This window comes from Falco cherrug, chromosome 7 (genome assembly GCF_023634085.1).
Source record: "Falco cherrug isolate bFalChe1 chromosome 7, bFalChe1.pri, whole genome shotgun sequence".
Lineage (NCBI taxonomy): Eukaryota > Metazoa > Chordata > Aves > Falconiformes > Falconidae > Falco > Falco cherrug.
The window spans coordinates 40,824,562-40,841,305 of record NC_073703.1 but is presented as its reverse complement, the minus strand read 5'-3'; the positions used below and the strand labels follow the sequence as shown (position 1 = coordinate 40,841,305).

At 40.8% G+C, this 16,744-nt stretch overlaps 1 protein-coding gene across 6 annotated transcripts in view; it reads right to left on the bottom strand.

Moving 5' to 3' along the window:
- Window positions 1-2,418: 2,418 nt before the first annotated feature.
- The window catches only part of SYNE3 (spectrin repeat containing nuclear envelope family member 3), an 82,176-nt gene continuing 67,850 nt past the window's right edge, over window positions 2,419-16,744 (bottom strand). For all 6 annotated transcript variants that reach the window (XM_055715139.1, XM_055715138.1, XM_055715142.1 and 3 more), the window contains one exon: window positions 2,419-12,852. In XM_055715139.1, coding sequence (XP_055571114.1) covers window positions 12,655-12,852 — 198 coding nt within the window. In that variant the 3' untranslated portion in view covers window positions 2,419-12,654. The remainder of the gene's footprint in view (window positions 12,853-16,744) is intronic.

Below are 16,744 nucleotides of genomic sequence, written 5' to 3'. Positions count from 1 at the left end.
ATGAAATTTAGAAAGCTTGAAATATTAACCTAGAAGAAAACCTCAGTCCCTGCTTTTGATTTCTCATGGCTGTAGCGCTCAGCTTCTACATGCAGCATTAACACACCTTCAGCTTTTTTCCAGAGAAAGCCACTCCCCATTAACTCTCCAGGGCTGAGACTGATTTTTTTTTTGTAAAGTTCTCACTTGCTAACCTTACTCCATACTTTATTTAAACTTTGCTAATGACCTGGTTTTTTCCCCCTTAATTTACCTAAGCGTATAATGAACACTCACATCCAAAATGACCTCGTTATACTGGCAAGGACTTTTGTGTGGATACAATTTAGTGCACAGGCATAAGGCAGAGGAGAACTCCCTAAATGACGAAGTTGTAGGCATTCTGTAAAATCCCTGTTGACTACAAGCCAGATTCTTACTGCTGTACATTGTCTTAGTTCCAACAGCTTCAATGGAGCTACACTGATTTACTCCGCTTAAGGGTCTTACCCTATTATTTTTATTTATTGAACTTGCCACCTTTTGCAGCTACAACCTAAACAGAGACTTCCATCCTCGAGCTTAGTTGCTGTCTAAAACAGGTGTTTCTCCAGTAATATATGACTTAAGAGATTTATAACTACCCAGAGTATTTCATTGTCCTCTAAAAGTGTTTATAATCATTCTTGTTGACTGTCTCAACTCCCACTGATCAGCTGTAGGGTTTTTTGCAGCCTGAACATGGCCAACAAAATACTCAACCACCGTACAAGTGTGAGCTGTTTTATCTGTTCTAAGGCACTTTTCCTCCCTGCTGGACACCAGTCTTTCCTGGTCTATGTACAGTAAAATCACGTCCCAACTGTCTTTGCTGTTCCAGAAGAACATGATGTACGCAAAGAAGCCTACTCTCTGCCTCCACAAAAAATAAACTGCAAGATGAAAAAAATGCAATGCAAAGAAAAAACCAAAAGTAAGAACAGAATATTTTTTGTGTGCTGACTGTAGCCCTTATGGGAATATAACTGTCCCACTGTGATAGTCTGCTTTTCCTACAGCCCTGGACTTGTTTTACCCAGTTCTCTTCCGGGTGGGAGTCGAGCTGCTAGTCTGATCTTGACACAGCTACGATCAGCTGAAGTATTTGCATTTGTAGTTCTGGGGGCTTAATAGAAGACAGCTCATAGGAAGGCACAGGCCCACGTGGTCCAAATACCCGAGAGAAGTCAAAGGTAAAGCTCAGTGTGTTCATAAAAGCAACAGGCAACCTAGCCCACAGGTTCATCTAAAATTTGTAGTGGTTTTCCACTCTTCCAGCAGTAACTGCCCATGGAGCCCTTTGATGTCAGAGATCCTGGCAGACTCTCTCATAAAGATTCAGGAAAGAAACCAGCAATTACCTGGGTGCTACTGAGTGTTGTGCATCCACACATACATGCTGCAGTGATTAGTCTTCAGAGAAATCAGCAGTGGTTAAAATAATACACTGCTTGCTTGCTACATGTGATTGGCATTAACTTCAAATCTGAGGTTCTCAAAAAATTCCCCTTTGTCTTAGCAGGTTTTGGGATTTTGAGGGGAACCACACAGAGAGTGTCAGAGGCCAATGCCGTAAGAAATCATACTGAATCGTAATATGATTTAGCTAATTCACATTTCCTTTGCATCCAGTAGAATTCTATTCAAACAACTACACAGTCTTAAAGAAAAGCTGACACTTTCTATCAAATCTTACAGGGCTAGAGTGAAGTAGGTACTTCAGCACAACCTTCTTCCAGTGGTAAATAAGCACAGAGGCAGGTCAAATTTTATCATTGCTTCACTTCTTCTGGGTGTTTCTATGTCAGCCCAAATACTCTGATGGTAAGCAATAAGCACAGCAAAAATGTGAAACCACTCCCCAGAATAATTTAAAATTCCTTAAAAAGAAATATATGTGTTTATTTACTGTATTATAACTGCAACATCAAATGCAACTATGTTTTCATTATAAAAAATGACACATGCAATAAAATACTGTTGATATTATAATCCAATTTAACATAGTTCATTGGTAACAGTGGAGCATCACAGAACAGTCACAAGGCTAGGGCTTGACGTGATGAATCTCCAGTCTCTTTATCCTACCTGCAAACAGCACGTCCTATTTTATTTGTCATCAAGGGATAAACTTTGGGAATAATGTTACCTGACGGCAGAAGGTGCCAGCTGACCCTTAAATTCCTGATGAGTCTTGCAGATTTTTTTTTTACTCGTGAAAGTATTACACCTCTGACAAGACTGAGGAAAAGACAGCATTTTCCAGGCAGAAAGCAGAAATCCTTCCATGTTACACCACAGCCAAGGCACAAAGCAAGGGCCTCTGCTGCACAGGTGCACAGAAGCCAAGGCTGTGTTCCTTTAACTATTGTCCTCGAGAATGAAATCAGGCCATTTCAGGCAATATTTCACTGCAGCTTTTTATTATGTTTATCTGCGCTCAGGGCTTCAATTGATTTAATCTGGCACTTCAGCTATGGAATAAATCTGGAATACACAGGAGTCCACAGCACCGAAAGAACATGAAAAGTTGCTCTGAAATAGTCAAAATATAGCCTCTTCACTAGTGAAAAGTCCCCGTTCTTCATCAGAAAGGGTCTTATTCTATCACTGCTATTCACAAATCATAGGCTCTTATTTTTAGTATTTCCTGTGAAATGCACGGGAGTGCTTGTGAAATGAGGTCCTAAACAGTGTGAATAAACTCTGGAATCAGGCCCCAAATGGCACCATTTCTAGAGTAAATTCTCCTGACTTTCAGTTGAGACTTTTTAGGAAGTGTCACATAACACTTTCCAGTCCTTCGAAACAATGACCTGATTTCTTTCCGTATGTCTTGCATGGCAAAACACTAAAGATGACTTAGCTCTAACAATTTAAATAAAAAATAAAGTCAGTCTCTGTATGCAGCTGCATTTTGTACAATTTCATAGTCAGTATGCAGAAGCTTACAGCTTTCTGAGATAATTCTAACAAACAGGATATATATGAAAACAAAGAGTTTCAAAACTACATGGAAATCTGTAGAATAAAATACGTATCTATATATCATTTCCCAACAAAAGCAATTGGCAGTTTAGAAAAATATGATTGCTACAGTCTTTCTGAATCAATAATTGTAAAAAGAAAGGATTTAAAAAATAAGTTCAGCTTTTCAAAAAGCCGTATCTTTAATAAGAAAATAGACTGGTCCGCATTTACCTGAATAAGCCAGAAAGGTTAAAGAAAGTTCCAAGCAAGACAAGGAGTCTGACTTAGACTTGATATCAGCTGTGATAACACGCAAATGTACAAAGACAGCTGCTTGGCTGCAGTTGTGTTTACCTTAGAAACGAGCCTAATTTATCACAAATGTATATAAAAATCAGAAATAACATGACAAAAATGGAACTGGTCCCTGCAAGGCAAATAATTATATTCATACAAACAAAAAGTGACATCAATCCAGTTATTTTCCTGTGACAGTTAAAAGGTATTTTGTACCCAACTGTTACATTGAACAGCACATGTATAAACACAGATTATTATTACAGACTCTGCTATCAGCTACTATACATAAACAAGAAGAGATGTTCATGCTGTAATTGCCTCTAACTTTTTTGTTCTACTCGAATATTAACATTCACAAGAAGCTGATGTGGAGACCTGAATTTAAGCCAGGATTTCAACATGCACAATGCACAGGGTTCACGTGAAGGTTTCTGATCCCCTCCATTACTGACATTTGGAAGTGGGCAAGAGCTCTAAAAATTTTAAAACCATTCACAACGTGAGTTTCTCTTGTGAACAGCCTTAGGTTTCCTCTGCCCAGAGGTGGGTGATCTAACATGGGACATACTGGTGAAATTTAGATCTGTACCAGCAAACCTCCCATTTGGGAGGATTCATATTTTAGTTCCAGGTCACTTCTAAAAGAGGGTGGCAAAATACACCTCAACATTGCTGATTTTTATAATAAAAGCAGAGAATGGTTTGATTGCAGAAACTTCACTTCACGCTGTTCTTAGTAATTTTTTAAGACATCGGTTAGAACTTCTTATTAGTTCTGTTCAATGTGAGAGTAAATCCCTTGATTTTGTTGTAATTTTTGTGAAATATATGGGATATTTACTCACCCTCTATGCTCTTAGCACATTTCTTTAAACTTGCTTCTAGCTTGAAACTAAACAAAAACACAAAAACGGATGGAAGCAAGACTGATGAAGTGTTGCTGAAGGGATCCAAGATTGTTTACAATCCAGCCTTGTGAATTAAATTGGGCCTGAGACAGCCAGCTGCTTCGAGGAGTGAGGACAGGTCCCCTGCAGAAGAACTGTACAGCAGTTCTATTGCCAGTAAGCAACAACGCAGCTTCTGGGTCTCCTACCACTTTTCAATGTCAGTGGAGTGTTATGTCTTACAAAAGGCAATGACAGAAAAGTGCAACGCGCCCGTTATTGCTTGTGCAATTGCTTCACAGTGGTCCAGTACACCCAAGTAAACAAATGAGAAGAAGGTATGTTGCTGGAAGGGAAGCTCTGAGGCTGGGCAAGTGGAGTGTGCCCTCCAGGAATCACCTGATAAACTCCATTAGCACAAATTAAAAGACAAAAAAATATAATGGAAAGAGTGACACTGATCAAAAGGAATACATCTCTTGAGCCAAAAATGACCATCAGGGTCTTGGAGCACGACATAGCTGTGTCTTTCGCCTTCCAGACAAGTACATGTACAAAATGGAGGTTGGCGTTTGAGGACAGTTGAGGACACAGTTTGTACATGCAGCATTCAAATACCTTCAGGAATAGCCAGTGCTCAAGCAGTGACTCCCAGGTTAAACTCTTGCAGGGTCTGATCTGGGAAGGTGATGGGAAAATCATCTTGGGTGCTTTTTGCCTTAAAGACTGAAGCCTTAACTCAAAGCTTACTAAAGCTCATTAAAACACATACCTCTATACCCTTCCAGCTTTCCTTTAAGACACAATTTATCTTAAGAGCTGCGCTTGAAAGTTACATTGAAGTGGAATGTCACCTTGCTTTAAGTAGAACAATAATTACACTCCCCATTACATACATATATATATATATATATACACAGACATATACATATATATATATTTCACGGCAATGGAAAGTACTGTACAGAGGCATTCATTCATATCTGTAGTGAAACAAAGTCTGTGGTGTTCAGTGCTTATTGGACTTGACAAAAGAAATAATTTGATTTTGAAGCCAGGAGTCACTTCAGGAAAAAGAACAGCTCCTACCCCTGAATTCTAGCCGGCGGCCTCCTGGCCAAGAGCTAGCGAGGGCAGGTGGCACTGCAGCCTGCCTTCAGCTCCCAGCCTCTTGAAATGTACTCTCCCTTTTAACACACAGCTTTTGATGGAGCAAAAAGGAGCTAAAATAAATGGTTTGCTATAGGGCTTGATAAATGAGTTGTGAAATCAGTTGGTTAAAAGCAACCATTTTGTTTTTTTTTTTTTTCCCAAGCTCAAAAAAAAAAAAAAAAAAAAAAGGCCCTGGCTTATTAGGGTGTATAACAGTGACATTCAAACACTGGTGGCAGCTTAAGCACACACACCCTGGAGTGTCCAGCCCTGTGCCCAGCAGCACGTGGGATTGCTTATACAGGCAGTGACAACATGAGGGTAGTAAGAGCTGAAACTGAAACACCAGCCCTCTTTGCTGATTAAGGGGCAATTTTCTGCGTGCAGTAATTGGATTATACATCAAAACCTGCTTAGAGAGAAGAAGAGAAAAAGGTCTGGGCAGGCTATGAACAACGCTAATGGCAAAGCTTTCATTATTAATAATTGTTTGTTTAATGACACCCTCGCACTCCCATCTGCAGATGTGAATAACCAACACAGAAGGCAGATGAGGGCAGGACATGGCTAGGAGACTTGGAAGAGATGGCTGGCAAGGACCAATGCCTCCTCAGATAGTGACGAAGGCTGTTTTGACACAAGGGGCAGCAGAAAGAGGCAGGGCATCTGCAGGAGGCACTGCAATGGGGGAAAAAATTCTTGAATTTCAATTTATTGAAACAGGACCAGAGTTTTTGCTCTATGTATGGAGGAAGACCTGGCACTGGAAACAGGTAAGAGAAAGGTGACAGGAATGATCAAGGGTGTGGAAGAACTGTAACATGAAAAGAAGGAGAAAAGACTGGGATCATTTACTTTAGGAAAGAGACAAAGCCAAATGTCCTCTGCTCTGGTAAAGGAAGGAAAGACAAAGCATGATCTGTAGAGGGTAATTTTGGTCTTTCTGCTTCCTTGGATCCAACACAGAGGTGAAAAAGAAGGAAAACCAAGCAACCCCCACCCCTCAAATAAAAGGCTTCTGATTCAAAACCAATTTAGGGGAATACCTTTTTCACACAACTCATAGGAAGGCTGTAGAACTCACTGCCATTAACAGTTCTGAAGCCTGAAAGCCACTACGAGCATTCAGTAAGGCACTGAACAGGCTTGCCCCCAAAATCCAGAAGACCAAAGGCAACATCTGGCATTTACTTGCAAAGGAACAGAAAACCCTCCTACTTCAGTTCTAGAATGAATCGAATTCCTAAGGACTGAACAGAGACCTTCATGACTATCTTTCTATCTACAATAGCATTACCTGCACCTTTTCCTGCAGCATCAGCGCCTACCACCTACCACTGATCTGTCACTGAAGAGGTTTGATTTAGCAGTTTCTTCTGTATTCAACGACAAGAAAAAAACACTCCCAAGGCTCAGATCTCAGCTAGAGTGAATCACCCTGAGGGGAGCCTCCTTTCATAGTCAGGGATGTGAAAATGGACAGTGCTGACAGCCACTGTCAAAATTTTGCCTGGCAGAGCAGGACAACAAACCCTTGCTGCTGTGTCATTAGTCCTGGGTTGCTCTCATGCCAAACCTACATGTTCATCTCTTGCACTGAGATATTAGGCTGCCTTTTGAAGACCTAACGTCTTCTGCTGCTTCCACTGGGATGTTGTACCTTAACCTGTTCAGTTTGATGTCAGCCACACTTTATTAGGAGGAGGGTGGTTAGCTCACACGTACAATGAGCTAAAATCAGGCAATTGCTGGAGTAGTTTAGGTAGCAGAGGTGCCATTTAGACTACTGCTTGAATTGGTATATTCCTAACATATATTCTTTTTCTTTCCAGATCTACTGGTAACTCTCTGGTACACACACACGTATTTTATATCAACTATATGACAGATTATTCCATCCTGCTTTTTTTTTTTTTTTTTGAAAATGCTACATTCAAGAATCTTTGGTTTGCTTTGTTTTACCATTGAACAAGCGCGAAATGAAGCCACAATTCTTAAACATACCTGCGCAAGTCAAAAAGCCTTGTGACTAAAACATGCGATGCAGTCACCCAACACCTATGACTAATACATCTATAATACAGTATAATCAATAGATAATTATGTTTAAATATGGCAAAAATAATAAGATTGGTTTGTGAATGAATCATGATGTCTGTACCAACAATATCATCTTTGGTATTTTAGTAAAGTGGTTTCTGAGACCTGCCAATGGCTGACAAACAGATTAATGCAATAAAATTGTAATGGCTCAGAGCAGGTCAGTGATCTGAGAACTACTAATAATATCCTCGACAGCCCCCACCGATGCTGGAAAAAGCTGATATAGTTCACTGGACAAACGTGTTTTCAGCTGCAGACTAGTAACTGACATTGTCCAGCAGATAGTGAAGTCTCTGAAAGCAGTCCTCACGTACCCAGCTGGGCACATAACCTGTGGACATGATCTGAAAGACACCTATGATGCCTGGCAATGACATGTTTATTGGGGTATTGATACCAGCACTTCTTGAAAGGCAAAACTAGTGCTCCAGTTTATTTCAGTCTGTAATCTTCAGTTATTCCAAAAGGGTTTGTTTGCTCTGGGAATCTCTGCCACACAGTGGTTTTAGCTTTTCTGGAGAAAAGAAGACAATGTTCTTATCCACACAAGCTAAAAGAATCCCTGTATATGAACTCGTTCTCCAAATCTCAGTGCTAAGGAGATGTGCATGCACACACAACAAAGTAAAACATTTCCTATTTAATACTGAAGGGGACATCAGATGGAGAAAACTCCTGAGGTCCTAGAGCAACTAAAGAGAACACTGATTTTTTTTTTCTCTCGTGCAGACATTATGATCTGCGTATCTAGTGATGGCCATTTCGGGAGACATTTCTTCTCTCTGAGGTCTTCAACCATCCCAACAAAAAAGATTAAGAAGTGCAAAGCCATTTTATAAGCTCTCAAAATCATAAGTTAGTTAGGCTAGTAGCTTTCTTTTTGGTCCCAAATGTTTGAGTTTACTAAGTATCTCAGTCAGGGCAAATAAGCTAGTACTTGGTAGAAATCATGGTTGCTCTGGAGATTCTATGCTAACGGGAATACAACATTTTTCATGTGTGTGCACAGAACTGAACATGTTTTTCATACAGAGATTTCTGGAGAGGGCCTATATCAATAATATTTAATACAGTCTAAAGTGCTAGCTGGAATCAGAGAAAGGACTATTAATAGACATGTGGCACAATGGCAATTTGCTACCTTGCTGTATTGCAGTCATGGAAAATTCTGTTGAAATCATCTGGCTACAAAATCAATTGAAATTTATAAATTAGGCTTGTTTTCACTCCAAAGGCTGGGTTTGAAGCATGCCTTTGGGGCTGTGAAGAATTCTTACTTTAATGCATGGGCACTGGAGCGCAGGATTTTACCTTCAATGCTGAAGGGTCATTAATGTGGTCATCAAACTGGGTCCAACAGTGCAGGCAAAAGTGCTTAGAGAGATGTGCAAGAGCTCTGCTCTGTGAACAGGCTGGGTATCTGCATGCAATATAGGCACAGGGCCTGAGCCAAATGCACAAACAATTTACAAGTTCAAACACATTCAATCGATTTTAGAGGGTTTTAGCACCCTTTGATGGTGGTTAGGTCTGGACTGAAGTACTGCAAGCCCTCAGTTGTGGATGCTTACCTGTTTTGTGCATCCTAGGTGTTTGTCAAGGGATGTCTTAAGGCAGTGGCCCCAGTTTGAAGCTGAGCTATAGCACATCTCAGTTATACTTGGGTGTCAGAGATTATGAGCTGGGGATTTTATAGGCATAAAAGTGAGGGTGTAACCCCCAAATCATATGTGAGCAAAGATTCAGGCATGAAGAACAATGCTCAAAATTTTAAGGACTGATTTGGAAACTGTATGATTTAGTTTGTGTTTTGAGGAATCTGAGTTTTGTTCAGTTTCCTGGAAGTTGAACTGGGCAGTTTGTTTTCATTATTCCAATTACTGGCTTGATTACTAATATTTACACACACTTCCAGGATTCAGTATTACAAACTTTTCAGAAAAAAACTAAGAAAATTAAAAAGAAAGTAAATTATGGATTTACTTTTCAAGCTTATTTTTGGTTGAAGTATTGTTTTTTTTTAGTTCGTTCTTTCTTAGAAAAATCTCACATCTGTATTGGACAGGTGAGACAATTGTTTTAAGTGAGACAAACACCCAAGTCCTGTGCTTTGGACAGTTTCCACTGCAAAGAAGTAGAGATTCATCACTTATGTGAGATATTTAGATTACTGAAGGTAATGAGAATGGATTTGCTGAGATTTAAAGCCAGAAAGTCCAAGATTAAAGATAGGAGATTTACAGAATAAAATGATTGCAAACCCAGCAGCAAAAGTGTGTTTCTAATTTAGTTTCTTTTGTTTTTTTTTAATACCTGGCACAACACTGAAACATCAAGGTGACGATGCATTTGCTCTGTTATGGTCCTCTGTGTAGAAATTTTTTTCCCCCAGTTGCATACTCCTGTAGGGTCAAATGCATTTGTGAACCCATAAAAATCATCCAGATTAGAAAGGTTGGGTAGAAAGAAACCTGTCGTGAGATTTTGTGCTTTCATAGAAAATACTTGTCTATCTTCCTACTGATTTTCACTTGCACTTATATTATTCCTCATTATTTTTACTTTCTCACTGGCATTTTACTTTCATTACCTGGAACAGCTCAACAAAACCTAGAGAAGTGCAACATAGCTATGTCACAGAAAAGTATGTGCACAAGTACACATACCCACAATCACATACAGCAGGTTGTGTTATTGCCCCTCTTCCCCCACACTTCTTTTCTGCTGGAGCATTTAATTTGAAATGGAGATGTGTGTGATGATTAGCTCCTTGCTGTGCAGCCACAGGGGTTTCTTCCCTCAGTTTCTTCCCTCAGGGCTGGCAGCATTTTTAGAAGAACATTGTGGGAACACGCATGGCTGTTGCACAGCTAACCAGAGGAGAGAAGGAGGTATGTTCTCTGCTGCCAGAAAGAACCGTTGCAAAGAAGGAATTAATTTGCCTCATTCGCTGAGGAATTGTAACTCCTCTCTATCTGGCTCCTTCATAAAAGAAATCATAGGCCTTCTCTGGCTTCCCATTTAGATGTCTTATCGCTCAGCATACATTCTCTCTCCTCACCTTTCTGCTTTCAGCCCACCTCTGCCTGCTCTCTAGAGCTCTTCTACTACCTCCTGACAGTCAGGTTTTAATCTGCATCACTTCAGCTCCTCATCAAGCTCCCCTGGCACTATGCCTGAATACCTTCATCGTCCCTGCTCCCTCTCCTCTCATTTCCACTCTCCTACTCACTTTTAGTAGCGTTTTGGCATTTTTATCCAGCTCTAGCAAACCCAGTGTAGTCGGAAGCATTTTTAGGAACACAGTGACAGAGTCCTGGCAGTGGAACAGTCTCCTCAGAACGCCGGTAGAGTCCCTGTTATTTGCCCCACTTTAAACTTCACTGAAGAAAAGCTGTTTAATATGCAACAGTACCCACACTGTAGCAGGGAGAGGGAACCAAAAAGATTCAGAGATTTGTCCTCCATAGAACCTAAATTCTTGTCCTCTGTGTTCATCAAGACTCTGTTCATCGTTACTCTTTTGCTTAGGCTTTATAAATGGTTGGACACCTCTCTTCTGTATCTTTAGCTAGTCCTCTCTCAGATCTGCCTGTTCTCCCCTATTCTGTGCCTATAACGAGCTCCTTGCTGATATGCCTTCCTATTCTACCCAAGTTTGCTGCTTTAGCACAACTTCCATGCTTTTGTTAAAGAAGAATGACTTCCTCCTTCAGTCTCTCAGCTACTACTGAGATTTGCCTGCACAACAGATTTAATATTATTTTGGAACTTAATTGGAAAACACCACTGAATACACCATACTGATACCAAGATGACAAGTTCCTCCTGCACTACAGCCAGGATGGGCAAAGTAACTGTTTCTTCTTTTTTCATGATTACTACTGTGTCTGAAAACATGAGACAGTAAGGGATAGCTCTCAGAAACAGCACAAAATTTTAGAACTTAGCTTTTCTCTCAGAAGTAAATTAGGTAAATAACTACTAAGAATGGTTTCATCACATTAAAGTGAGAATTGCTTTTGCATTAAATGGTAATGTTAAAATTTACATTCAAAAATTTGATAAATCAGGCATAAGGTTAGGTAAATAAATGGCAAGTTGTCATCAACTTGAGTTCAGACTACACAGGAATCTATGTTTGACTGACTTTGATACCATCAGTTTAACAAACCATTAATATAAAAACATCCTAGGAAGGAATCTTTTTCCCAGGTAGAATTATTAAAGTACTTCTAGTTTTTGCTTTGCTGACACTGAGCCAGGCTGCATCCCACTGTTCAGGCTTTATGATCCGTTACCAAATGCCTCTCTATAAAGTAAAAAAACCCAACAAACCAAACCACAAAACCCCACAAACAAAAACCACCCGACTGCTTTTTATAGACAAGATCACTGATACAAGGTTTTGTTCAGTGTTCACAAATCTGTTCAGAAATTTATGACCCGTTCTCCTGCTATAGAGATGCTAAAATATTATTATTATTTTCCCAGCTTTCTTCCTACTGTATTCTACCTCTCCTGTTTCAGGTGGGCTGGAGAACAGAGTAATTGGAAAAGAAATCTGGTAAGCAATGAGAAAGCCCACCCCACTCCTACTGAAGTCAGTAGAAACATTTCCATCACCTTCTGCAATACCTGCATCCAGACACTGAAAAACCAGACCAAGATTTCAAATTGAACAGTTGCAATTTTCCTTGGGCTGAATGTCAACCATGTATTCAAACGTGATTCTACTCTGCCTGCTCTCCAGTTGGCACTCTGGTGCATGCTTACATCTTCTCATACTTGCTCTGACTTTAGTTGTAAACAAGAATCTGATGTTAAAAATCACCCCAAAAAAACCCCATAACAAAACCACCATTCAGTATTCCTTGCTGAAAGATGGCAGAAACAGAAACATTGAAGGATTATCCTTGAACAGTGGATGAGTGGATGGTGGATGTTAGTTTGACCACAGATATGCATATTATATCTATATATATATATATGTACATACATACATAATCTCTATATACACATTATAAATATAGTAATAAAATATTGTAAAAAATATTAATTTTGCCTAAATACCTGATTAAAGTGGATTAATCTTATGTTGCATTTATGTGACATATCCAGTTGATACGACGGCCTTGTTAGACACCTAAAATCAACACACCTTGCAATTGTTAAAGTCAAAGAATCTGTACTTCTGAATGCAACCTTGTGTCACACCAAGAATTTAGGTTGGAGGGGGGCCCTTGTGACTCAGCATTAGGTTGAAGGACCAAGCAAAATTGTTGGCCCGTGTGCAGCTGTGGGTGTCCTCTGCTGGGGGTAGGAGGAAGGCCAGGAGCAGGAGGAGCAAGAGGAGTAGTTGCAGTGGTAGTGCTGCCCAGCACACTCGACGCAGGAATGAGCATACACCTCCAGAGCGCTTCTGAAAGACACAAACCGAAGGGCAACTCAGAAAAATAAAGACCTTGGAGGTGCATCTCAAATACATTGAACTGCCAGGCAGAGGGGCAGAGCAACACATGTTGCCCTTGCCCTAGGATCCAGCCTGGGTGCTTGGCACACTGCAGCTGACTGAAACTGGTGCCTTATCAACGTCTTCTAGGAGAATATTTCACTCTCTTCAATAACTCGTTGCTGAAACTGTTGTCTTCTAGAAGGAAAACATTGCTGACTTTCTAGCATTCTCACTCACACAGTTGTGAGAATGACTGCCAGCCTTCCTAGCAGCACCTACCACTCTTGCTTTAAAGCTGCCAATTCTTTAGCACTCGTTTTGAAAGCTACTTCAGTCTGAAACTATTCTTCCATTGCCAGACCTGCTGCAACACTTGTCTTCCCAGTTATCTCCTTCTGCCTACGAACTGGTGGGAAATAGTGAGCTTTTCCAGTTGTGCCTCATCTCTGTTCCTGCCATAGCCCAGGCAGCAGGTGTCTTATGGTCGTTCAGGTTTGCCATTGGCTTCCTATGATGACGACACTGCCAGCCGCTCATGTTGTTCCTACCCCAATTCTTCTACCGATTCAGCATTTGATTCAGAGAAGGTCACTGACTCTGCCCTGATCTCTAAAGCAAAGACTATTAATGCAACTTTAAGAAATGGGATGAGATTGAAATGTTATTTATTAAGTGCCTTGGGTTTAGGACTACTGGAAGGAGCTATAAAATACTATTGCTTTTCAAAGCTCATCCACCAGAACAAAATAATGCAAAATGGCTTTATTAACAAGCTGTCATTTGCTCTCATTGGAGCCTTCTGCAGAGTTAAGATACTCAGGCTAACCACAGCAGATCCTAGCATTAGAAAAATCTGTGGATGGACCTTTGCTTGGGGGAAGAACTTCAGAAAAGGAGAAATATTTCGTCTTTATCTGCTGCTTCTCTCCCACGTGCTTGCTGGGTTTATAGGCATTTGTGTTTGATGAACTTTTGCCTTTGCTGCCTAGCTTCTCTGTTTTGTTTGATCACACAGCAAGGTCAGAATCTTGTATTTCTGACTCCATTTGTTGCCATGGCAATGACTCTGCTATCACAAACATGGTATTAAGATGTCTCTGCAGGACTGAAGATGAGGCACACAGGAGCTGTGAGGGCTTGGTGCTTTCAGCAAATTTGCAATGATAAGCCCTTAATATATGAGGACCCCAACCTGCACACACTGAAATCCATGGGAGATCTACCATTAACTTCAGTGTCTGTGGCAGGATTATGCACAGAGACAACTAAATAAAGTCAGGATTGGGAACTACTTATTCATGATGTTCAGCAGCTACCCTCACAAATGGATTCATTACTTAAACGCCCAGGTTCTTGTGCACATGAAACCTACATGAGTTCTGTTGCTTTGTGTTTGCTGGAACAATTGGTGATATGATTTTTGATTTTTTTTTTTGTTAGAGGTGTTATAACCTCTGACTAGAGGTGTTATAGTTAAAGGACAGAAAATTTTGAAGAAGATATTGTAACTTTTAATACCAGAGATGATACAGTTGGAAAAAGCCGGGAAGGTTTTGGGCACTAATTCCCCCTCCGAGTGTGAAAAAAGCAGCACTTCAATTTTACTAAGTCAAGGTGTGTTTTTAGGTCTGTGCTGTGAGAGAGAGATGCTTTCAGGCTGTGCTGACCTGAGACTATGGCACCAGGGAATTCAGGAAGCCAAGGTTCAAACCTCTGTTCTGCTGGGCTCAGAGTGATCAGGGCTATACGAGTCTACTTGGAGTCAGGACCTCACTCCCAACCCTTTAGCACATCATTCTGGGTTAGAAAAGGACAGTCTGACACAGTTCCATCTTTGCAAAAGACAGTTTGAACATTTCATTTCCATATGAGATCAAACGTGGGAACCACAACCTTTGCTATGCAGTGGAATTCCCCTTCCCCAGTCACGCCAGCTACTGGCCCCAGTACAGCTACTACCCAGTACCCACAGTGCCTGCAGTGTGTGTGTCTGATCTAGGCTCCACAAAACATTCTGAAATCAAATCTTCCTCTGAAGAGAACTGGCCAAGCTCCAGTGAAGTGAACAGAACTTAATTTCCACCGTCTTAGAATAACAGCTGGAATACCTGGGTATGGAGCCAAAGTGTCAGAGACATTTTTGAAACACACACGGAAAAGAAATAGTTTGACATTTAAAAAGAAAATATACTTTTAAAGTTCAACATCAATGATAAATGTCCTCCTCCTTTCTTCCTCAAAATACCAGGACAAACAAGGTCTGTCAAGGGATGGATGGCTGTGTTTTGTGTAATGCTAAATGCATGCTTGTTACAAAATGCTGTGAACATTCACCTTTGTACTTGATTCATGTTGGGGCGTTTGAATGACAAGCGTCGGTTTAGATCTAGGGAGTCCTCAGCACTTAAACCTGCTTGCAGTTAATAACTCCTTATCAAATGCACTGTGAAAAATCACTTGGATGGGAAACAGCAGAAAAGCACTTTAGAACTTGCTATATAGTATTCCTGTGTACGTTGCTGAAGTGTTTTATTAAAAACCAGTGCACTCCCTGGTTTGCTTTTGACCACATTCCAGGACATTATGAAAACACACAGTTCATCTAGCTATTTGAGGGAACAGAGGAATATAGTATCTTACACTGTCCTCATTAATGGGTTTTTGCTGCTGCTTGTATGTCGCCAGCATGCCTGACAAAAATCATACCTGCACCACAGAATCAGTGACCCAGCAGAGAAAAAAGATTTAGTCTGGATTTATTCCTCTTACAGCATTTCACCAAGACACTATCCTGGGAAGTGTGCTGCTGCCTGAAAACTCCTGCTCTCCCCACGGATAAAGGCATCAATGCCCTAGTGTCCTACAGACACTATACAGACAAATATACCAACAGCCGTGTCACTTCATGTCAGTGCTGTATCCAGCCCAAGTATTCTATATTCTACAGCAATCAGCACAGATGCATAAGTACTAAGGCAAGCATAAATAATTTCTCCTTAACATTCTCAGCTTCCAACTCCCTTCAGCTCAGGCAGTTCCCTGAGCCTGATGTAGCTCATCCATCTAGTTAACACTCAGTGAATCTGTCTGCCAGATACTTGTCCAGTTTCTCCTTGAACCTGTACAGAATAGAGGAACACCTCAATATCCTTTAGCAAGGAGTTCCACAGGTTAGCCAACTGGCATAAAGCACAAATCCTTTGTGTTAGCCTTGAACCTGGCTTCTAGTTCTTTCTTGCGGAAGAGATGGAGAGTCAGCCCCCACCTACATGCTTTGCACCATGCATGATTTCGTAAACCTGAATTAAATGCTTAGACAGGATGAATCCAGGCCTGCCTCCACCGTGAGAAAATCACAACATAATGAGCTTAAACTATAACCATAGGGACAGAGGAAGTACATTGTAATAGGAAGAAAACATAGGCCTTGGAAAGGGTCACCTCCACGGGTATGAATTTTACCACTTCATTATTCCTCTGAGAATAAACAGAGCTGCCGGGAAGGCTGCAACAGCAGCTTACCATATGTTCCTTTCACTCTGAATAGCAGCATGCCATCATCAAGCACCTTCACTTTTTTTCATAGAGTAGTTGCCTTATCAGTGATATTTTGTCTCTGAGAGGCCTTGGGTTTCTGTCACTAGAGATCCCACTGGGTACTGGTTCAGTTGCCACTCACAGAGGCAGGTTATTGCCAACAAGAAGAGATCAGTTCCAGGGGGAGCACAGGCTGCTCTCTCAAGTCAAAGCAGAGTGTGAGAGTTTGGAGCTGGACTCCTCATCAGTTCTCAACTCAGAGCCCTGAGCATCCCTCTCTAAGATAAGCAACATATTGCAAATCACAGCTGGTCTTTTCAAG